The sequence below is a fragment of the Dreissena polymorpha genome, chromosome 7 (assembly GCF_020536995.1).
Source record: "Dreissena polymorpha isolate Duluth1 chromosome 7, UMN_Dpol_1.0, whole genome shotgun sequence".
Taxonomy (NCBI): Eukaryota; Metazoa; Mollusca; class Bivalvia; order Myida; family Dreissenidae; genus Dreissena; species Dreissena polymorpha.
The window spans coordinates 4,527,608-4,551,275 of NC_068361.1; the positions used below are offsets into that span (position 1 = coordinate 4,527,608).

Here is a 23,668-nt window from a genome sequence, read left to right on the forward strand (position 1 = left end):
GTTATACGCGTACGCGCTTATGCCAGTAAGTGATAACATTTTACTTGAATCAAAAGAAGTGGCGGGTGATGGCCGTGGATAATAGTTCTTTACACCTTTCCTACATAAGTTTTATTGCCAGGCTATGGATGTGTAGTCCAGGCTCTACCAACTGAGCTTGCATATAATTACATGTGTATGTCCTTTGTCATGCCCTATAATACCAATGGGTAAGCAGTGGCATATTATGCAAACTTTGATGCAACTGGCAAACATGTTAAAACAACAACAACGGAACAGGAATAACAACATGTATGCTGCATCAAAGAGCTTTATTCTACATATCACAACGTCTACTTTCCTCCACCCAAGTTTGCCCGGCACTTGGTGTCGTCGGTAACGATCGTCAGAGTGGCATCATGACACCTGGCTTTCGAAATTTCGCACCTGAAGACAATGTTAAGAATGAGAATGTACAGCAAGTAATCCACACTCGTATTTTTGCTAAAGTACTATATTTATGTTGATGGTTGTTTAGTGTATCGGTTAACCAAAGGCACTACAATTATTCATCTTTATCTTTCCTAATTATGTAATGAACTGGCTAAGTAATGGTTGAGTTCATTTATTTAGTCGCAAAAGTGTAATGATCTCAATTGGTTCAAGTTCAATGAACGGTATCCACGGGGGGCAACCATGAAGAGGACGAGGGGCTTCAACTAGGTTTTGACTAAGCCTTTAAGTATTATTTATTAAACGTTGGATTTATTGCTTTCAAGTGTTCCTACTCTAATTGCAAATTGTGTTTTAAAGTTTTGATATAAATAAAACGGACTTATTAAAAGATAGTCGTAATTTAGAAAAATACAAATACATAATTTTACTGATATAACTAAAAAAAAAATTTATAATAACAGGAAAGAACATGTTATTACCTTGCGGATACCTAGAAGCAAAAGCTTAATTACTACCACAACACAGGCCGTTTTTTTAAATTTTGGTAAATAATGTTTTTGCTAATTTTTACGATTTTAATTGATGGTTAATACACGGACATTTTTCTAAGTTAAAAGTGTTATGTTGCGTGCGTGAATATCACGAACATATAGTTTTTACAATTTTGAAAATGATCATTTTGTCAAATTGAGAACAAGTCCCTTAAAACAACAAAACAACTTACTGATTTGGATAATACTGTCCGTCTGACCCACAGATGACGTCGAAGCCACCCGTGCATGAAATGGTGGCGAGATTGGCACAGAAGACATTTTGTACAATGGCACCCATTGCGTCAGTTGTAGCGGGAGCCTTGGTGGTGGTCGTTGCTTGACCGGAAGTGGTCGGCGCATGGGTTAAGGAACCCGAAGCAACGGTGTTGATGTTGGCGACTGTGCTGAGAGGGGCCCAGGTGGTTGGGCATGCGCCGTGGCTTTGGAAGGTTATTTCGTGAGGCTTTAAATTCAAGGTCTCGCACACAGCGTGGGTAAAACGGCAGCTATGAACAAAAACTTGGTTAGTCTTAGTGAGTTTCAAGCAAGCAACACGACATATTATTGAAGTGGACTTTATACGCTTTTCTCTTGAGAATGGAAAATCATCATCGGGTGTCAAAAAGTGCCTTTTTCTACTTATAGACAAAGCAACGATGATGTTAAGATAAATCTGTTAGTTCTTAGAGATGCTATTATAAAGCTTCAAAACATCACTGAGAAAAGATTAACATCGCTATATAAAAGCGGGTAAAATTTGACACAATGACTTTAAATCGCGTTATTATTGTGGATTATTTATATCAACTTACTGATTGTTATAGGTTATCCCATTGGAGCCGCACACTTGCTCATCTCCCTTAGTCACGTGGATAGCACAGTCGACCAATAGGAGCGCGAGACACAGCTCGTCATGGTAGTGCACATCAACATTCTCTATGGCGGCGTCTACTTCTCCGACGTGGGGAGGTTTGGGTGTGGGAGGTGGTTCGTGGATGTGAGGTGGTTCGTGGATTGGCCCGGGCACAACCAAGTCTGCAATAACGTGGTATTTTTCGATCAGTTTGTAATCTAGTTTATGTTTTGTTCAATTTACGCGATTACCAATATTTTATTTGAGATCAACTTAATAATCAATAATATTTGTAGCATGAAATTTGCGATCATATGGCGACCTATATTTATATTAGTAAAATTAATCTCAAAACAGGTGCAATTTTCGTTTATATAATTGATTTATAAATTGTCAAGCCCATGCAACATCGACAGAAAATTTTATTGGCATTAAAGTTATTGTGCCCGTTTCAAATAATTATTAAAATAATAGGCGAATTACTCTAATATTTTCACATATAATTGTTTCATGTTTTCTCAACGGATTTAATTAAAATAGCCATGAATAAGAACGGATTTGATTTATTTTCATCCGCTGACAATCAATTATTAAGCAAAATAAGTTTACAAATGATGTTGTATTCTTATTGAGAACAATATATTACTATGATGCATTAATAGACTATTTACTAGTAAGTTGATAATATTTCTCCGTCTATCGTCAATTAGTTTTTTTCCATCATCATATTGAAACATAAATAAGCATGGACACTTGTCTTATATAAATGCTGATGTTTGATGCATTATTAATAAAGTATGATTATATTTGGAAAAACGGAAGCTACAGTTCAAAATAATCGAAAAAACTTACGTACCAAAAATCAGCAACATAACACATAGTCTGAGGAAAATCATTTCGAATAGTCGACTGCAAGTTGAATTATAGCTGAAAGTCTTGTCAATGAAGGACAGACCTGTAAAGTCAAGCATTTCTTATCCTAAATTACGACATGTTTTAAGTTCGTGTCGAAACGCACTGATTACACGTTCACGACCACGTAATCACTATTTTACATCATGCACACAATTTCAAAAGGTTAGCAAAAGGCTTGTTCCTGATATTTAAATAGATGCAATAGTTTAAGGCATAATTATATATTTGTTTTTGTTTTGTTTTGTTTGTTTATAATACTCCCATATGAAGTGTCATACACATTTTATTTCGATACATACTTTTTTGTCATATCATTTTTTATGAAAACATATATTTTACAGTCTTACAAACTACCATAGAGATTTTAGAATGTAAGCTCTAACAAATATAACTGAACAAAATGGTTTCAGGATAATATTAGGCGGTCTAGATTCAGTTGAGACTATTAAAAGTTTTATATAAATTGGCGTGTTCATACGGCTGTATTTTCTAAAATTGTGCTCCATCATTGACAAAACAATTCTTATGTGGGTTTTATGTGTAATATTGTTTCCTCTATTTTAAGCCTATGGGTTAAGTAGCACATATATAATGCGAATATAGTGGCGATGCTTTCGCATTAACATTTAAAGATAAAGTCTTGGGCTAAAAGCATGATCAAATTAATTGCATTATTTGTTTGTACTTGTGTGCACTTAAGATTACAAATGAAAAAAGTTCAAAGGTAAGGTGCTTGTTATGTTCCAAACAAAATTTGTTTTACATCATGAGTGTTACTTCCGACCAGAAATGTTGAACTTGATTGCATTCCCAAAACAATATTTATATAGAATCGGTACTTGCCAAGCAGAAATCGCACATGCTCGACTCCAGAGTCGAGTATCTACAGTAAGTAATGGAGTTTGACAAAAGAGTTGTGTCTTGTCAATATTGTGTTTGTGTTGAGTAGTTCTTTCCAAATTGTTTCACATTAAATTTATGTAGGTTTATTAGCGTTAAGACGACGTTAGTACACTAGTTTGTAGTTTGTACACTGTTATATGATCAACACAGTATTATATTGTTGTATATGATATATGCCCGAAGGAAAGAGATTGTTTCCTATCTACTGGGATGTTCTTTACGAGTGAGTAAAAGTTTAATACATATTGTGTGATAATATCATATAATTCTTGGAGTTTTTCAAATAAATTAAATCTTTTATTTTGAAAATCGTAAACATGCTCTACACATTGTATGTGTAATGTTATTCTTTGAAATAGTACATTTGATTGCCACTTAGGTTATGCGAATAATTCAAAATTATTTGTTTTGAAATTATATCTATATTTTCCTTATGTATTGTTTTAGACCAGGCTCTTAAAATATGTTGCAAAAATATTGGCGGGACTTTGAATTTGTCAAAATCTGTTCGATTTATATTGTGAATTTTGAATGGGGAACGATCTGCTGTTAACACAACAGTTTATTCAATTAGGCTCCCAGGTCCTAACCCGTGCATTTCGAAAGTTAAGATGTTCTGTCTTATCTAAGGTTTCATCATGTGAGACAGCGTAGTATGTCCTAAAACTCCTACGTAGCTAAATAAACTAACAAAAGTAGATATAAATGTAAACTTATTTTTCAGCTATTGATTTAACCAAAATAATATATTCAACTTTGCGGTGGTGTTGTGCTAAGGTTGGTGGGGGTGGAAACCGGAGTCCATAGAGGTTACCTAACCTCCTCGTTATTGTACCCAGCAAGCAAACCCATATGCGCATATACTTATATTGAATCATAATAGCTTCCGTTTGCAAAGTAATTGTTGCGTATTTCGCTTTTACTGGCTCTCCTTATCCTCTACATGATGCAGATAGCATCACGATCTGCCGTTTTAAGCTGGGTTTGACCGTTCTGTTTCAAGCTGTGTTTGATCGTGCTCTACGTGATGCTGGTTCCTGCTTTTCTGTGCTAAGATAAACCGTTCTTAACGCAAAACTGGTGTCTTTACAATGATCGTTTGACAATTTAACCTATAGGACTGAATGTAAGTGTGACAACGAGTATTTATTTATTCATCAACTGAACGACATACAAATAAATCGAATATAATTACTTAAAAGATCCGGTAATAAATGTTGGTACTAAGCTAATGTGCTTATAGCATTTATGTATCGTAAGCATTTTTTTTTACATGTAAGGCCATTTTATATGTATAGAAATGTTGGAACGCTGTCTGCAGCTATCAAGACACTACCCGGCCTCAACTCTTTAAAAGAGTTTTACTCTTTAAAAAAATCTTCTTTTATGCGCGTTAATTCTGTTTTTTATTGTTAGCGCAATAAACCAGTCCGAACACTGATAATATATTCTAAGAATTCATGATTCAAACAACTGTTTCTTTTGTGCTTAGCAATAATCTTATCATTTGCGTTCGTTGTTTTTTCTTAAGCATATTCTCATAGAAATTATTTCTTTACTTACAGTATGACAAATCCGTTCGTGGTTTTGTTGGGAGACGAGATCATGTTATAATACAAGCTTGGTGATGTCCTAATGATAGAAATAAGTGTGCGCAAGCATGACGTTTTTACAACAGTTTGTGTGAGCTTCCATGGCGTAATTACAGAAGTAGGTAAGCGCTGGCATAAGTAACATTACAGAAGTAAGTGCGCGATTATATGTTGATATTATAGAAGTTAGTGTGATCTTGCATGACGTTATTATAGAATTGTGCGCGACCTAAGATATTTATACATCATCTTTTTAAACGTCTATCGTACTCATATTATTAATGTTTAGAAAGCAAATAGATGGCATGAAACAACTTTAAATTATGAGTTTACTCGAAAGCTCAATTTGAACTTGCTTCGACAAACATAATCAGTTACAAAACAATTCACAAATTATTGATACATCAGTATTTTGTTTGAAATGATATATTTTTATACAAAACTATAGTGTGACTGGTTTACACGGTGTGTATTTGTTTGTCTCACAGTGGTACAAAAAAATATTCTAGTAGTATTGCCGCAGCTGTTAATGCACATTAAATATTTGTTTTCGATGATAAATCAAGTTATAAAACATACACAAAATGAAATGAAACAAAAATGAATCTTAAAATGAATACTAACTGTTTTGTCCTTTAGTATATACATGCATAATTGTTAACGTTACTGGCTTTAACTTTGAGTTTTTCTATTCAAAACCTATCTGGTAACACACTTTAAAAAACAAGAGCATCGCCTTGCGGGTGCAGACCGCTCATCTATTTTTCTTTTTTAAGGTAAAAGGACCTATCTCAAAACTTCAATCAAAAAAGATGTAGGGGTGGGGTGGATAGGGGTGTATAGTGTGGGGTGTGGTCATTTATTACATTATCTTCCAAAAATAAGAAAGAAAAATGCAAAAAATATAAAAAAAATTGGGTGGGATAGTTTGACGGTTTTTCAAAAATGAAATAATAAAAATAAATATTTTTATTTTTTAACCATGTTTCAATTTTTTTAAAATTTTTTTTGGGAGGGGGGTGGTCGGGGGCATAGTGTGAGGGTGTGGTCACTTATAAGACGATCTTTCAAAAATAAAAAAGGAAAAATAACTTGGGGGATTCGGGGGGGGGCATGGGGGTTGGTTTGAGTGGAGTCTATCGTAGTAAGTCAGGTAAGAGTTCTTTTGTCAAAGTATCTATCAAATCTGATCATTAATAACGAAGTCATGGCAATTTTAGCAAAATTTAATTATTTGACCTTGAGAGTCAAGGTCATTCAAAGGTCAAGGTAAAATTCCACTTGCCAGGTACAGTACCCTCATTATAGTATGAAAGTATTTGAAGTTTGAAAGCAAAAGCCTTGATACTTTAGAAGTAAAGTGGATGTAAACAAAAAATTAAACCATATATTAAAAGGTACTAAGTCAAAAAGGGGCCATAATTCCGTCAAAATGAAACCAGAGTTATGCAACGTGTTCTGTAAAGTCCTCTTATGATAGTTTGCGAGTGTTCCAAGTCTGAAAGTAATAGCTATGATATTTAAGAAGTAAAGTGGACCAAAACGCAAAACTTAACGAAATTTTCAATTGTCTAAGTATAAAGGGGACATAATTCTGTCAAAATGCAAGTCAGAGTTACATAACTTTGCCTGCACAGTCCCCTTATGATAAATAGTAAGTGTCTTAAGTATGAAAGCAATAGCTTTGATACTTTAGGAATAAAGTGAACCTCAACACAAAACTTAACCTAATTTTCAATGTTCTAAGTATTAAAAGGGCACATAATTTTGTCAAAATGCACGCCAGAGTTATCTAACTATTCCTGTCCAGTGCCCTCATGATAGTTAGTAAATGTACCAAGTTTAAAAGCAAAAGCTTTGATACTTTATGAGAAAAATGGACCTAAACACAAAACTTAACCGGACGCCGACGCAGACGCCGACGCAGACGCCGACGCAGACGCCGACGCAGACGCCGACGCAAAGGTGATGACAATAGCCAATAATTTTGTTAAAAAAAATAGATGAGCTTAAAAGACATTTGTGACTTCATATTTTGCAAAATTGAAAAGTTCGACATGATTCATAGATTTCAACATAAACATAAGGTCGCCGTGGCGTAGTAGAAATGTTGTCCGCCTAGCAGCCAGGATGTCATGGGTTCGATCCCCACTGTAGGAACGTTCTTTAGATCACTCCATAGATACCAAGTAATGGTTCTTGTCTCAGGAAACGGACTCGTGCGCAATTCAGATAAGTAGTTCTTTAAATGCAATAGAGCTAACATAAATGGGTTGAAACTAAACTAACAAAAACATCGGTTTCGATCTGGACTGGCTGTATTTTAAAATACATAACAAATCGGGCACAAATAACTAACATCGGTTTGGATCTTGACTGATGGTCAGTGACGTATTCTTGCATCTCTCTTTAGTGAAGACACACCTGCAAATACAGAAGAGGTAAAATATAAATTGTAAATCAACAAAAAAGAACACACATTTAAATTGGGACACAAACAACTCTTTACACACGTACATCTTAAGCTGAAAACTTACCTGATACAACAAATGGTGTGAAATCGATTAAAGACAAAATTTGACAAAACTTTTCAGAAATTGTGAATATTTTATCGACATAGTTCAACTGTTAATGCGGAAATTAAATACATTAATGTTTTGCATCGCTTTGTTACATGATTAGAGAGAACAAAGTTCAAATGTATTGCGGCGTTTGTTTTTTGTAAATTTGTACTAAATGGCTAACGACGCAATCATTGTTAATATGTTAATTTTCATTTCGGTTTCACTAAATAACGCTTCGTTACTGTACATTGTGTGTAACCCACATTCCCTGTTTAATTTGTTATTCAAGAACCAAATAGTACGTTCAAAATATTTTAAGTTCAAACATCTTAAATCGAGTGATTATTATAAGGAAAACGGGTACTAGACCGCGACAATTAACACACATTACCAACAACGCACTCATGTTTTGATGACTCACATATTGGGATAGAACTGGCTATCCGACCCGCATATCACTTTTAATTCGCTGGGGCACGTTATTGACGCGACGTTGGTACAGAAGAGATTAAACATCATGTCGCCTGAGGAGTCAGTGGTGTGGGATACTGTGGACAGAGTTGTGTTGGAGACTGTGGCCGGCGTTGTGTTGGAGACTGACGTTGTGATTGAAACGGCGATGTGAGGACATGCGCCGTGGCTTTTCAATGTTATTTTATGGTCTTTAAAATTAAGCGTCTCGCAGACTGCGTGGGTGAAACGACAGCTGTAAGGACATGCAGTTGGTCAAAAGAATTTTCATAGCGCATAGTCTGTTTGGCTCTAACATAATAAATGTATCGTTAAACACTGTGTTAAACACTGAATAAGCTGCATAAATTATGAACATTAAACGATTGGTTTTGATGCTAGATGTGCATCGTTACTTCAGTTTGTGTCCGATTCTCTGTCCAAACATCGTGATTATTTTTATTCTATTCATATTGATAGTACAACATATACAATCACAACATACTTACTGGTTGTCATAGGTTATCCCATTGGAGCCGCACACTTGCTCATCGCCGTTAGTCACGTGGGTAGCGCAGTCGACCAATAGGAGCGCAAGACACAGCGCGTCGTTATAGTGGACGTCGAGATTCATTATGGCGGCGTCTACTTCCCCACCGCCAGAAGTAGGCTTGAGAGTGATGTGGGGCTGGTGGGTAGGGATTGCTCCCATAACAACGACTGCAATTACAGCGTATGTTTTCAATCAACAATGTAGGAAAGTGATTATTCCGTTTTGTTCCAGACTTTACATGAAGGACATGTTGTATGATCATCTGCGCAGTCAGTCATGCAGAACGAGTAGCAGCAAATTTAATTTTCCCAAAAATCATACCTATGGTTCAAATAAATGAGATGTCGGAATACTGAAATGCACAAAATATGTTACCTTTTTTCCGCCGTACCTTTTATCGCAAATAAGCTAAAAGCATACTTGCAAAACTTTATGCGCCGCATGTTTAGAGCTACCTTCTTATAACAGTGACAGATAATTATAGAGCAGGGGGTGCAACACTCCTGAATGCACAAAGACCAGTGGCATTGAACGTTTGATGCAACAATAACATGTTCAAATAACGTGTGTCTTGGTAAATTGTCGAGCGGCATTTATCTTTGTCGAGCGTTCGTTTCGTGTGTAGCGATGTTTTGTCATGCGTAAACTACAAAGGGCGACACCCGACATTAAACATATGTTTTGCACACAATAATGTCTAGAAATTTATTTTAAACATGATTTTAGTCATCAATGTAAAATAAATTTAGTTTAATATTGACATTGTGCTTAGTAAGATCAATGTTCATATTCACGAAAACGCGATTAAAAGATTGCTTGTTTCAACAATAATGTCAAAAAAATAATATTGAAGCAATAATATTCAAAAATAATATAACGTACCGGCAATCTGCAGTAATAGCAGAACATCAAGCGATGGCATATTGTTAGCGATTCAGTTTGTGTTTCAGTGAAATCGGAACGATCTCAAAATGTTCTTATCTTTAATAACGACCCACGTGCCGAAATTCGTTTGGATGTTGATAACTTGTTCCATGACCGATGTGCATTGAACGCTAGAAATTTATAGCTATGTATTTATAGCTAGATGGTTGATTAAATTGATGCTCCTTCACTTGTTGCAATTTTAAATACGTATTCCGATTATAGTTTCGAACTGATTTGAATGCTTTATTGTGAGGCCTTGTCTATGTGAAACCGATACAGGCATTTGAATAATATATTTGTATGGCATGGTGTGATCAATCGTTTCTAAAATGAAACATTAGGCTTATGGTGAATATGTTTACTGTATTATCGAGCTCAATTATTCAGTACGAGATACAACTAAGTATAAAACCTTAACACAAGGCTTTCGAGGAATGGAATATTATTGAAGCCACATTGATACTCAAAATCAACGAATTTTTCTTAAAATAGTTTGTTACATAAAGTCAACACATAAACAATTAGTGTTCTTTATAGCATTATCCACAATTTCAACTCTAGATGTGGTCTGGTATTAAAGATGTAACGAGATACAAAATGTTCGTTTTTATTTTTGTGTTAAAATATATTTAATAAGAATTTCCCGCGACGATATCCGAACATTTACACGCACACGCGTGATTGGCTCCGGGCCAATCAAAAAGTTCGATGATTTTGAGCATTTTAGGGGGCTTAAATACTTAAAGCCGAGTTACACAAATTTCGAATCTAGGTCGTTATCACCGTTATTATTGCTAGATGGCTTTAATGATATTGATATTAATATGTTGAATTTAATTTAATTTGTATGTGCAGATGACAGTGAAGTTAGGTGTAAATATGGAAGAAATGCAAAAAGTCAATATTTTAAAACAAAAACAGCCCAGTATTTTTTTATATTTATTTTATATTATAACAAGGCGTTTTAAATACTTTTTTTACAAATTCATTTAAATGATCTAATAATATTTAAGTGTCCACAAGATAAACTATTAAATAAAAAAAGATTTATTTGCATGTAGAAAACATTAGAATACACCTGAATTCAGAGCTGTTAGTCTATATAAGCGAGATGATTGACATGGTATTTTTCATACGACGTGTCATCATGTTAAACCTTCCCATAGAAATAGCGTTATATTTCTCAGTTCTTCCTATAGATCATAACATTCCGCTTTCAGTTTTAATATAAAAAGTATTCAAATTAACTTGAGTTCTATATACCAGTTAAAAAAAAATCAAATAAGAGTTCTGCTCGCAGATAAGTGCATATACATCAGGATATGTATACACAAAATCTAAGTGTCATAATTGATTTTTAAGTTAAAATACCACTTTTACTTTAAGGGTTAGATTTACTTTGATTGTAGTAAATATGTATTAATGATTACACGTTATCATACAAATATATGTGTTGCGATGTTTAAAACAAATGAAAAATAACTCGTACGTTTTACCAATTTTTATCGCATTGTTTTGATGAAACTTATTTTTTGTCATGTAAAATGTTTTATTAACAATTAAGCACAAACATGTTTAAAAACTAATTATTTCACTCAAAAGTTGCCTAAATAAGTTCCATTTTGTAATAAAACAAGAAACATATTCAGTGTGTATTGCCAGATTAACATGTGCTCATTAAACATCAATTTAACGTGAACTAAGTCCCAACGTGTTGACGTCACATGTGTTGAATACATGTACAAGTGTGCATAAAAAACAATCCCGACAGTTGTTTGCAGACGTTCAACCTGTCCACAATGAAAGCAAATAAGAAATGTAATATTTAAACGTTAAAAAAACATCCAACGCGAAATTGTATTTAAAGAAAATATAAAAAATAATCACATTAATATGACATTGTTATGACATTATTTAATAAAGGTTCAATTCATATTAAGTTTTGAGGGAATTATATCGTACTCTTCTTTTGAGAATTTCGTGAGTGTGTGTGTCGGGTTCAAAAGCTTCATCATATCTACTATGCACCTTATAAAATTAAATACAAATGGGCGGTAATAACATACCTAATTGCAAGGGAAAACACCCATACGCTGCTTTACTAACCTAACATAAATATATAAGCATTACTCAATACGGGGACTTGCCGAGTTAAACAACAGACATGAGCCAAACGTTGATTTGTAAAAAGGTCGTGGTTGTGTATGTGTAATGTTATATCTTTATTTGCACTGTAAAACTTGATAGCATTGTTATTGGGCACAACTTTATTCTTCCATAAGTATGGTCAGCAAACAGCGTAATACATGCACTCGAAAGGCCTTTATTGACTCATATCCTGTATCACATGCATTTTCTAGATGCAATGTATCACCCCAATATAAGGCCCCTGTGCTACGAGTAGAATAATAACACCCGTGATTAAAGGGATCTTTTCACGCTTTGGTAAATTGACAAAATTGAAAAAAGTTGTTTCAGATTCGCAAATTTTCGTTTTAGTTATGATATTTGTGAGGAAACAGTAATACTGAACATTTACCATGGTCTAATATAGCCATTATATGCATCTTTTGACGATTTTAAAACCTACAAATTATAAAGCGTTGCAACGCGAAACGATTGAATAATTTGGAGAGTTCTGTTTTTGTCGCTAAATTTTGTGAAACTACGAAGATTGCTTATATAAAGTATAAAATACGTCACATGTGTGTACTCGGCGGAATAGCTCAGTAGGCTAAAGCGTTTTTACTTCAGGACTCTGGCAGGACTCCAGGGGTCACTGGTTCGAAACCTGGTCCGGGCAATGTTCTTTTCCTTTTTTTAAATATATTCTTGATTTTTTACTGGAGCTTTTACGATCCAATGTTTACATTTATCGATATAAAGCATTAAATGAATAAGTTAAAAAATGCCAAAATCTGTGAAAAGGCCCCTTTAAGGTTATTTAAAAGAAATAGTTTTCATAATTACATCTTTGTTTTAGTTGAATCTGGCAAGTGAATCGTCGGTAAAATACCGATTGCATCGCGGTGATGCTTCCTTACACGAAACATATAGTTGACATGCATCTTGACTTTTCAATACTAATGAAGATATTTACAAAAGAAAAAACCACTTCGTTAATTATAACAAACTGGCTGTGTATGTTATTTACAATTCCATTTATAGACAAAGAATAAATAACGCATTAAAGTAACAATTTTGTTTGTTCCTCTGTCGATGTGTAATGGAAGTTGTGGTGAATATTAATGATTCTTATTCATCTTTCATGGAGATACAATTCTGACTGGGCAACTTTATAATCGTGGTGCTTTATCGCGCAAACTGTACAAGACAACGCTGATCGTGCGACATACGCAAAAAATACCCTGGAATGTACTGTACATGCCAATATTATAAAACAAGATGTAGAAACGACTATTTTGTATAGATTTAACACTCAAAACATAGTATATATAGTATATACGCAAACCATAAAATATCACATCATCTTGCAAACACTCTGCTGTTTGAAGCGTTCTTTTCACTACCGATAATCCGCATGTTCACCAACTGCTCCTGCCGAGTCTGATTTAGCAAACTCTACAGCTTTCTGATACAGCAAATTCTAGAGCCACGGCGCCTGGTGCCGCTCTGGCACCAATGAGATGACTAAAGTGTGAGTAAGAAAGTTTACTCTCAAGTGCATCTGTCATTTCTTCTAGTTGACCAACAACAGTTTTTTAACTATGGTTTTCTCTGCAGTATTTTTCCATAACAGACTTGTGAATGTCCAAGTGTTTGTTTGTATACACTGATGGCAGATTTTCCAAATGTCGACGAAATTTGAGAAAATTAAAGTACTTTTTGATCCCCATTACTCGGTTTCAACATAATTCCATGAGCCGTTTCACGTTTGATGACATCAACAACTGCTCATACTAATATGTGTCATAGAAATGATCTCCAAATGTTACCAGTATAATAAAATGTCAAATAACATTGTTGCCAAATATTATTTAAAAAAAAATCAAAGTATTTGTTCCATCAGTGGCTAATGTATATTCATTGAGTACCAGTATGAATACATTTAGTTATGTGTTTTGTGCAACATCAATGAGCTGCAAGGCTAAGTGGGAAATATTTCCGCAATCAAACACGCCTAGCGTGTCGATTATTGTTAAATCCACGTTAAATTATCAGTTTTTGGTTAACGCCTTGCAGTATATAATTTTCTTGTAACTGTCTTATTTCCACACGTGAAATATTTACGACCAGGGTATTGTCAGCTGCACACTTTTCAATTCCAGTTTTTCCCAAAAGTATTACTGTCCTCTGCCATACCTCATATCCCAATCGTGTTAAACCATTCCTTATCTGTTATCAAACAGAGCGTATTATTATCGTAGGTAACATACTTTAACTGACACTATGAGTCTGGACTATTCAGTTGAAGTATTTATACTTGCAAATCTATATTTTATTCTCAGTTTATTCCTCAAACAGATTTAGACACTCAACACACATTGAAATTTTACAAAAGAATTATTTGGAAAGTATTCATCTTTCATGAATTAATAATTGTGAAATAACACATTCCAATGAATATACACGAAGGAGCCATACTATCGGAATTCAAAAAGTACACAGAGGTGGCATATTGAAAAATTTATTTAATATACCGTAAACACTATGAACTATTTAAGTTGGCCAATTACGCTGTGATGTTTCCGCACAGGGATTACATATACTCTAATTGGAATTTAAGGATGTGATAAAGTTTCTCAGTAACCAAGTTACTTATAAAATTCTATATGTATAAAATAGAAAAAAGCAACATAGAACCGGTATATAAGGATTTATGTGCCGACCTGTGTAAGCAACATCATGTCAAATGATATATGTACGTGTGCAATTCTGTACTTTACCTTTGTCTTACTGAACCCAAAATCTATCTGGGCTTTTTCTTAAAAATCATCAATACAGATGTGAAATACAAACAACTATACAACGAATAATTTTCAAGATATGAATCGGAAACAATTTTTTAAATAAGTTCCTCACCCAGTGGTCTGGACCTGAGACTTCTTGTGAAATATAAACGCTCTACAATAAATTCAGGGAGACTAAATATGCATGAATTTTACTATGCATGTAGCTCTCTATCTGTACACGTGCGAGTTTTATAATAGAATCAAATGTCCATTTATAACAAAACATAAACAACTTTAAAAATGTTCGAGATACTTGACATCTAGAGAGCATGTTGCTCACAATATAAAGAAGTGAAACTCCAGTTGCTCCAGCAGTAATGCATGACCATTATACACACGTTCGTGGTCCTTTATTTATGGCAAGTAACCAATTGCCAAACCATGTACACACATAGCAAGCGATATACGACTTGTATAAACAGGTGAATATCCCAAAATCATTACACGCACAGAATACTCGTTTTAATTGACTAAGCGACATAAATGGTGAACGAGTATGTTTAATGGACCCACAAAGACTTACGAGAATCTTTTGTGATTACATATATTATCAAGTACCGTGATTTTGGCGATACCGTGGTACCTTGGATATCCAGTATATATCGTATGTATAAGTACCCTATGTGTCACAGTTTTAGTCTGACTTGCAAATACTAGTACACAAACGGTTATTACATTTATATTTAACATATCTCCAAACCCCATCGCATGAACAAAGAAATCATTCGCATTTCGATAATGCACGTGCATGCGTACATACATATATAAGCGGTAAAATGTGTATTTAGCCAATTAGTTAACGCAGCACTGTGCGTATCTCTGCTAAATGCATCAATATAAGTGCATGCTAAATAGAAGACATTTCATTGCCATCATGGTAATGCAAAATGACTTTTCTTGTGTTTTGATTTACATTTGTGGTTAACAAGAATAATTGCCCCTGTTGCACATTATTGTCTTAGAATATTCGAGAATTTGTGAGATAAATGCAATACGATTTAAGAAGGTACTGTCGATCCAGTGTGGACGTTGCGGATTATGGACATTACCGATATCATGAGGTTGATCATTTGCCAATCTTTTTTCATAGACTAATTATATATAGTAATGTCTGTAACATGAATTATAATTATTTCAATCGAGCTGTGCAAGAGACTTTATTTCATTAATTTAAGCGGATGGTGAGTTGGACTATAAGGACTGAGACTTCAAAGGATTTTATTGTAAGATGCATGGTAATCTACATGTTATATGGTAAATACAACATTTGCTCAAATTGGATAACATTAAGCTTATTAATTAGAAAATAACATCATATGGATATGCACTTACATAATTTAGAGACAGAGAGAGTTATCAGTATTGTTTAAGTTTTACAGTCTGAAAAAAACCCACCCCAAACACAACTATCATGGCACCAATGTTTATAAAGCAAAGACTTCTTTGATTAATTGTATTGTTTAAACGAAATATGTGCTAGAACTGCATTCTGTTAAATATAAAATATTCAAAATCTAATTACTAAATTCTATGTCTGGTTCGGTCACAGAAAGTTTGTTGTCAAATTACGATGTGTTTTTAAAATACTTCAAAAGTAATTTGTTTTATGGATAATAAGTATAATTTGATTAATATATAAATCGCAAATTAATCTCGAGATATGTAATGGAGACATGTAATCAAAATTATATATTATTGTTATTCCACCCCCATACATTCAACGTTCCCGTACCTTAGGGCGTGAGGTGTTTTGAGCCATTTCACGTTATTGGTATTACGTAAATTCAAGTATTTCATGCAAGTGGTAAATTACATGAATACATAGGATATTTGAAATAACTTCAAAAGGCATGACATTTGTGTGATAGTTTGCGATAAAAGACAGTGTGTTAAGGTCACTGTTCAATAACACACATTTACCAACGCCCACTTTTGAGTTATCATGTAAAGTGTACGTAATCTATTTGTGTAGTTGTTTCGGTCAAAAGTAAACAAACGTGGTTCAGCGTAAGCGGTTTAAAAAGTATTGAAGAATGAAGGACATCACGGTTTCAACGGTACCGTCCAAAAATACAAAAACAATCATTCAAAATGCCACTTGTTTAAGTTCGATGTTCCCACCCAGTTTATTGCATTATGTATCTGAAGGAAAGCCCCGGCAAGTCTCACCCTTTATTTATTTTATGCTTTCAGGTGGTTAATAGAGAAAAGTCAGTGAATAAAAACTGATAATTTAATTGTTTCAAACAGTGAACAATAACCGTGAACATTGTCGATAATTTTCACTGTTTTAATGTGAAATGACAATATTTGTTTGACGAAATGACGTCATTTTTCCTGCGAAATTCTCCAGTTCAACTCTTTAACAATGTAAAAAACGGTGAAAAAAATCATAACATAAAATCATAGAACTTGTGATAAAAGAAAATATGTATCTTGTTCTCGTTATCTAAATGTCGCTTTATCATTATGTTGTTGTTGAAATTTTGCCATCGAACATGATCATCTATGCTTTTCATGTATCACTGGTGTAATATAACCGGACATTTTGATTCACTGGTATTTTATTTAATACTGAAAAGTGAAGACTTAAAACGACTGTCTTCTACACACTTCATGTTTATCATTTGCTTATATTTGTTGCTATTCCGGCTGATACGCAGTTCCGTCCGCCGTCTACAAATAGGATCTGTCCCGTGATAAATCCGGAAGTTTCGGAGGCAAGGAATGCGACCGCCGCCGCGCAGTCTTCCGGTTGCCCGACCCGACCCAGGGGATGAACGCCGGCCTGGGCCACAAGGAACTGAATAATATATAGAAGTATTTCTGTAAGCGTATATTTAATTAACGCCGGTCTGTGATTACAGTAGCCGAATACAATAAATAAGTCATTTAAAAAGCTGTGCGTACTTCATTATAGCCGACCTGCGTCTCTGTGAACTGAATAATAAATGTTAGATTTTTTTACAATGGAAGAAGTTGCTCAATTTTTATTTCATCATTTAATGATTTATTTGTAGACACATGATGATCAATTTGCGTCAGAGATTCTAAGGATTTCACTTGTAAATAATATTGTCAAATAATGCTATAACCGAAAGAATGTGAAGTTGTTATTGTCTTTTTATCTATTTAAGTAAGAGCCAGTTTCCCTATGGTTGCGTATTGTGACCAAGTGGAGCATACTCTCCTGTGTTCTAGTCCGTTCGCGTCAAACTCAAAATTGTTTTTATTCATCTATAAACAACTGCTCATCACATATTGCAATAACATACCCTAATCGTAGAATATAATATTTGTCTAAGCATTTATTTCCAAGAACTGAAGTTTGGCCCATCGAGGAATATTAATATTATGGAATACAAATCCCACAAACCTTACAATAATTGAATGGTAGTTCATCTATGACATTCAAGAATTAAATTAAGACCCATAAATACAATAGTAAGAATTTAATAAAAAATTAATCAATTAAATTGCCAGAAAATATTATTGGTTCATCAATTAAGTCACGTTCTGTGAAATCCGGGCTAAATGGATTTGCGTTAAGAATCGTCTCTGGCTAATCAGGGACTTTATTTTCCGCTTCCATTGATTTGTTTATTCTAAACAAAAATCCAGTCTAGGCGGAAAGTTTCGTCCCTGATCAGCCTGTATGGAAAGCACTAGCTGATCTAAGATGACTCTTTACGCACACGCACAAGCCCATTTTTAAACAGAACGAGGCTAAATTAAATTATTCGTTTATACCTTCTGGTACAGCTCCTCGTCCTGGTATTTTCCATGAGCTCTTCTAGAGATGTTGCTCACAATCGTGCCTGGGCTTTAATAAAATACGAGTCACTTAATATCTTATACGGGGCTTGAAGTCGGTGTGTTGGATAAGTATAGCAAATGTCAAAAAACTACCAAATGTTGTTCTAATGTCGAAAATGTTGAGAAGTTTAAGGTCATGTTCACAATGTTTGGTATTCCACTTCGTCGATTGGTTATTAATATAGTTACAGTATAGAACGAAATATATCTAAGCATTTTTGCAAACTCAGCGAGAATACAATCCTTTAAACTTTATAGGTTAAAACATTACATAAATGTCTTACTTTATCGAGTTGACCCGAACACCATAGGGAGCCATTTCTTAAAAAATAGAGACAAATGAACTCATATTAACACATGCACTGGTTATTTGGTGAAAGAACACTTTTGAGGTATGATATAATCGTCCCACATATCATAAAACACTTTTTTTAATGCACATCATTGGTAATTTTCTTTGACATTCGAATCTGTTTTATTCTGAAGAGGTGCATGTACCAAATATGAACCAAAACTAATACAAGTTAAATTAATTGTTTTTCTCATCGGGCCGATATATAGGCTGCGGGCCGATTATAGACGTCCGGTCCAGCTCTTCCGTCTTTGATTGTCAAATTATTTTATAACACATACGATTTTGTACAAAAATTGCCACTAAACATCTTCACACAACTATGAATTTGTAAAATGGATGTATATGTTCAAACAAATATTACACTTAATCCTGTGATTAACGTGTGGGCAATATAGAGAGACGAACACAGCAAAGGAATACGCTTCATATGGGAACAAAACGAGACATGTAGTGATTTTATAAAAACAGACAGGTCTTTATCACTCGATGCAATTAAATGTATCTTCAAGTCACTTAAGAAGAGATACTCACCCAATGCTAAACATTGTGTGAACATGTCCATGCTTGATTTGCTCATGCAATAGGGACCGATTTCTGGCATCTACAAGAAATATCAGAATGAATAAATTTCTGAAGGGAACGAAGACTAAGTATAACATATTATTTTATAACACAAACCAATTTGTTTCAGATGTTGAAATTTCAGGGAACAAATAAACATTTGTTGGATTTTTAAAATATGTAGTTTGGATAAAAAGATATGTCTCGATTGCATCGGCCATTAATGTGTTTGCAGGCATACTTGTAGCTTAATGTACTACCTTTAGTAGAACCACCTTCACTACTTGGGCAGAAATCGTCCGCAACAACTTTTCATTCAATACTAAGTAATTGTGTAATCGGTGTTGTTAAACCTGACCACTTGCTGGCGTTCTTGGTATTGTTCAAAGAAATGAGTGGTTTGTTACATCAAATGTTTGGAACAATCCCACAAAATAAGGTACATCAAAAACGGCACATGCACAAAATTACATCCTACAGTTTGTGTTTATTGTGAATGCTGTGTTTAATATGATAACAATGTGTGTTATTAATTATGTATGCCCTGATGTTTTCACGTTCGAACTTATTTGTGGATATTTAACTGATTACTTACGGCTCTTTGGCCACAGATGCTTGAGTTGTTGATGACACAACCTTTAAACACAACATGAATCACATTAAAAATCGACATCTGCCTTTATAGGAATAGGATGTTTGTTATTTGTATATCCTTAAGCGCGCTTTGCGGTTTGCGATAAATATGAATAGTAAAACTGTTGCGACTGTTTTACGTGCAAAAAAGGACAATGAGATTAATCTAGACCAAGCACGTAATATTCAAGTTAACAATGCGCAATATGTGTAGTGTCATTTGCAGAGAAATCATCGTCAGATGCATCTTGTTTAGGACATTGTATGTGATTCGATTAAAACAGAAGCTTTGGGTGTTAACAAAAAAACTTGAGATGACATATGTCGACAGTTGTTAAGAGAAACATTTTAATAAATATTACATAAACGAAATATACAACTCCAGATATAGTACTTGGAGGACAAACATGTTACATCCACTTCTCAATTATTAATTAAACGGGTCCAATTATATATGCAACGTGTGACTATGCACAAAAACCTAACGTGTCTCGTGTAGGATTATGTTAAGGTAAAAATTGCATGATTACCCTTCGTCTTGATTAAATATGGCAACACAAGTTGCGTTAGAAAAACGTGGCACTTCATGTTGGTGTCGAATAGTTCATCATACTCTTCCTCGGTAATATTGCTGATCCTCTTGTAGTGAATCATGCCAGCGTTGTTTACCTTTGCATAATTAGCATATTTGCAATCTTTTCTATACAAACTGACAAACGTAATATGCAGCAAAAAAGACATGAAACACGCGTCTATATGAAGACGGACTGAAACATTAACAGGACAAAGCATAGATAACAGCAATACCTCGAAATTAAGCCACATAGGACACGCCTCTTGCAAGGAAAGTGTTAAATATTCAAAATAGCTACAAACAAACTCACCAATACATGTATTTCTCCAAATGCCGCAGCTGTTCTTTCGACGATTGTTTTGCGGTCATTCGCGACTGTTATATCACCCGGGATACAAATCACCTGAAAAACACACAGTATTCCAATTCATGTCGCATAGTCTTTAAGAGCTTGGCGTATACTACTTGACCTTTTTATATGGGAAATATTCATTTATAGCAAATATTTAGTCCCAAAATTATGTATCACTAAATTAGTTTTTTCAAAAAATTTACCAATATGGCTTTGAGTAAGAATATGCAAGACATAAGACTTGGACTATACATGTAACCATAGCCTGCGAATCTTCTTAAGTATCAAACATTATTATCCTATAATATGCATCCGTTGAAATGTTAAGGTCTGAGCAGAATAAAGCTTTTAAAATTAAGTATGCCCACAGCAGCTGCTTCTCGAGAACAAGTGCATACTCTAGCACTTTTCTTCACCAGAGGCATACTTTTGTCTGACTAATTGTGTTGAACAAACAAAAGAGCATAACAAACAAGCAATATGCATAGCCTACACTGAATGTTTCTAATTTATATTAAGATGATCGTTTTCTTATTGTAAAACAAAATATGACACGTGTCCCTTTAATAGCAACCATACCATCAGATGATGCATATCCTGGTCGAGATCACATTTCATGGCTCAGTGCAAATATATCAATAGCAAAAAAACACGTCTCAAAATTACTGCTTAGATGAAAATATCAGTGATTATCGAATACAATATGAAGCATGAAATACATATAACTTTTATCAATGGGTGTATTAATAGGTGTACGCTGAACCCGTATATTAATACATTTGCGGACTGGTTAAAAAGTAATAACTTATATTTCCTAGAAACTGTGTTGTTCTGAGTAAACAAAACTTTTTAATAAAATGTTAAATTAATGATCATGTGCATTTATTGTATTTTTTGGGGGTCTATGCAGTACTTATTCCCGACGAGATGCAAATGTATATGCATACACCCGCAGACTTTACCTGAATAGGCGTTTTTGTTTAACCTCCACTTACACTGTCCTCCTTACACCCTTTCTCCTTGCACGCGTCGGCGACCCGCTGAAGGTTCTCTGCGCTCCTTCCGGTCAGCGACAGGCGACACCCTTCCTCGGCCAGATGAAGGGCCACACCCTCACCGATTCCACTGCTCGCCCCTATAGCGATTTGTAGAAAATATTTATCGAGTGCACCATATGGCCGTACCCTCTACGAGACATCCGTCTTCCCTTTCCGCAAATGCATCCTGGGTTAAGTCCCTGGTTTAGGTTGAGTTTTTGCTAACTTTGACATTATTCCGTAAACTAAATATTAAATTTGCGATAATGTTTGATGTTCGTATTTGCTAATTTAACTTGATAATAAACGCTATAAAGTACTGTTGAATATAGATTCGGAAGATTTCTGAATGTCATTTAATATTTTTTATAGTTGGTTTTCCATGCACAAATTAAAATCAATAACGAACATAAAAGTTTAGCGGACCTATCTACCCTATATTTTGCGATTTTAACTGTTAAACAAAATAAATAACTATTTTATCTCTTAATAAATGACGTTGCGTGCGATTTTCCTTAAGACGTTTTTTTATAATAGAATGATTTAATATTCAAAATATAAATGCTTTCTGTGTAAGTTACATGGTAGGTCACTTGCATTAACCCCGATACTAAGTCAGAATTTGACTTAGTTTTGAGAGATTTATTCTTAGTAAATGTAGGCGCAAATAAATAAAAATAAAAGCAAAATCATTCATACTGGAATTGATTAAATTGTATCCGGTAATAAAATTACTTTTTTTTATCGTTTCAACTTGTTTCTTAAATTTCGACAACTAGTCTTGATCTCTTTTTAGGACGTCTTAAGTAACTGCCTTTGTATTCTTCATTGTAAGTTAACCTGCGACAGTATGATACGTATTTTCAAGATAATACTTATATCGGTAGGTAGTACGACTACTAGTAAATAGTTGTACAATTATTATCTCAGTACTTTGTGATACAATGATATCCTGCGATCGTAAAACTACTTGTTGTCTTATTGCAATGTATTGTAGGAAAACTACTTGTAGTGTATTTTTTTAATGTAAGATTGTTAATCCAATGTTAATTGTTCCTAAACAATGCAAGCTTCTCACAATCGACATCCCTTGACCCATGGGCGATAACTGTGCTCTACATTTGCCACATTCCACCTAATTATATTCACGACGCAAACTTAAACTATAATAGAACAAGGATTGCATATAAGTTATACATATGCAAACGTTTAAAAATAATTTTCAAAAAACATACATTAACATCACTCACCTGTAATTAAAACGACTTTTCCTTGCAAAGAACTCATCTCGTGTCTAAATTATATATGTCCTAAATTATAACCCTTTCATTTCAAACGCGATATCGTGCGTTTAACCTTTAAAATAAGTGTGAATAAATCGATAACAAAGTTAAACTTCAGATAGCGTAGCTAATCTGTACAATCGCGGATGAATAAAGGGTGAATGTATAACACAAGTGTTTGCAATGGTAACATTGTTTACTTTACATATATTATTGTAAACATAAGTACACGTTCTAGTATACGGTGCTACAAGTCAATTCATTCATTAAAACGCTCGTCTCGTGTATCGACGCGGTGCAAATTATCGAGACCAGTTTAAACAGGATGTGTTTTGAAACAATTCGTCTCCTTTATGTAA

The 23,668-nt window shown here is 34.2% G+C and overlaps 3 protein-coding genes across 3 annotated transcripts; all 3 read right to left on the reverse strand.

Annotated features, from left to right (window-relative positions):
• Positions 1-296: 296 nt before the first annotated feature.
• Positions 297-2,844, reverse strand: LOC127837387 (uncharacterized). The gene is made up of 4 exons (XM_052364395.1): positions 2,678-2,844; positions 1,781-2,003; positions 1,160-1,474; positions 297-426 (listed from the first exon to the last, which is right to left on the reverse strand). The coding sequence occupies exons 1-4, from the start codon at positions 2,790-2,792 to the stop codon at positions 333-335; spliced, it is 747 nt and encodes a 248-aa protein (XP_052220355.1). The 5' UTR covers positions 2,793-2,844; the 3' UTR covers positions 297-332.
• Positions 2,845-7,531: 4,687 nt separating this feature from the next.
• LOC127837389 (uncharacterized) lies at positions 7,532-9,823 on the reverse strand. The gene is made up of 4 exons (XM_052364397.1): positions 9,681-9,823; positions 8,755-8,965; positions 8,217-8,501; positions 7,532-7,655 (listed from the first exon to the last, which is right to left on the reverse strand). The coding sequence occupies exons 1-4, from the start codon at positions 9,718-9,720 to the stop codon at positions 7,586-7,588; spliced, it is 606 nt and encodes a 201-aa protein (XP_052220357.1). The 5' UTR covers positions 9,721-9,823; the 3' UTR covers positions 7,532-7,585.
• A 7,151-nt stretch (positions 9,824-16,974) lies between these two features.
• LOC127837386 (3-oxoacyl-[acyl-carrier-protein] reductase FabG-like) lies at positions 16,975-23,441 on the reverse strand. Its single transcript, XM_052364394.1, has 9 exons — positions 23,277-23,441; positions 21,985-22,124; positions 20,948-21,040; positions 20,594-20,732; positions 20,026-20,066; positions 19,401-19,470; positions 18,799-18,835; positions 18,449-18,521; positions 16,975-17,501 (listed from the first exon to the last, which is right to left on the reverse strand). The coding sequence occupies exons 1-9, from the start codon at positions 23,311-23,313 to the stop codon at positions 17,322-17,324; spliced, it is 810 nt and encodes a 269-aa protein (XP_052220354.1). The 5' UTR covers positions 23,314-23,441; the 3' UTR covers positions 16,975-17,321.
• Between the last annotated feature and the right edge of the window lie 227 nt (positions 23,442-23,668).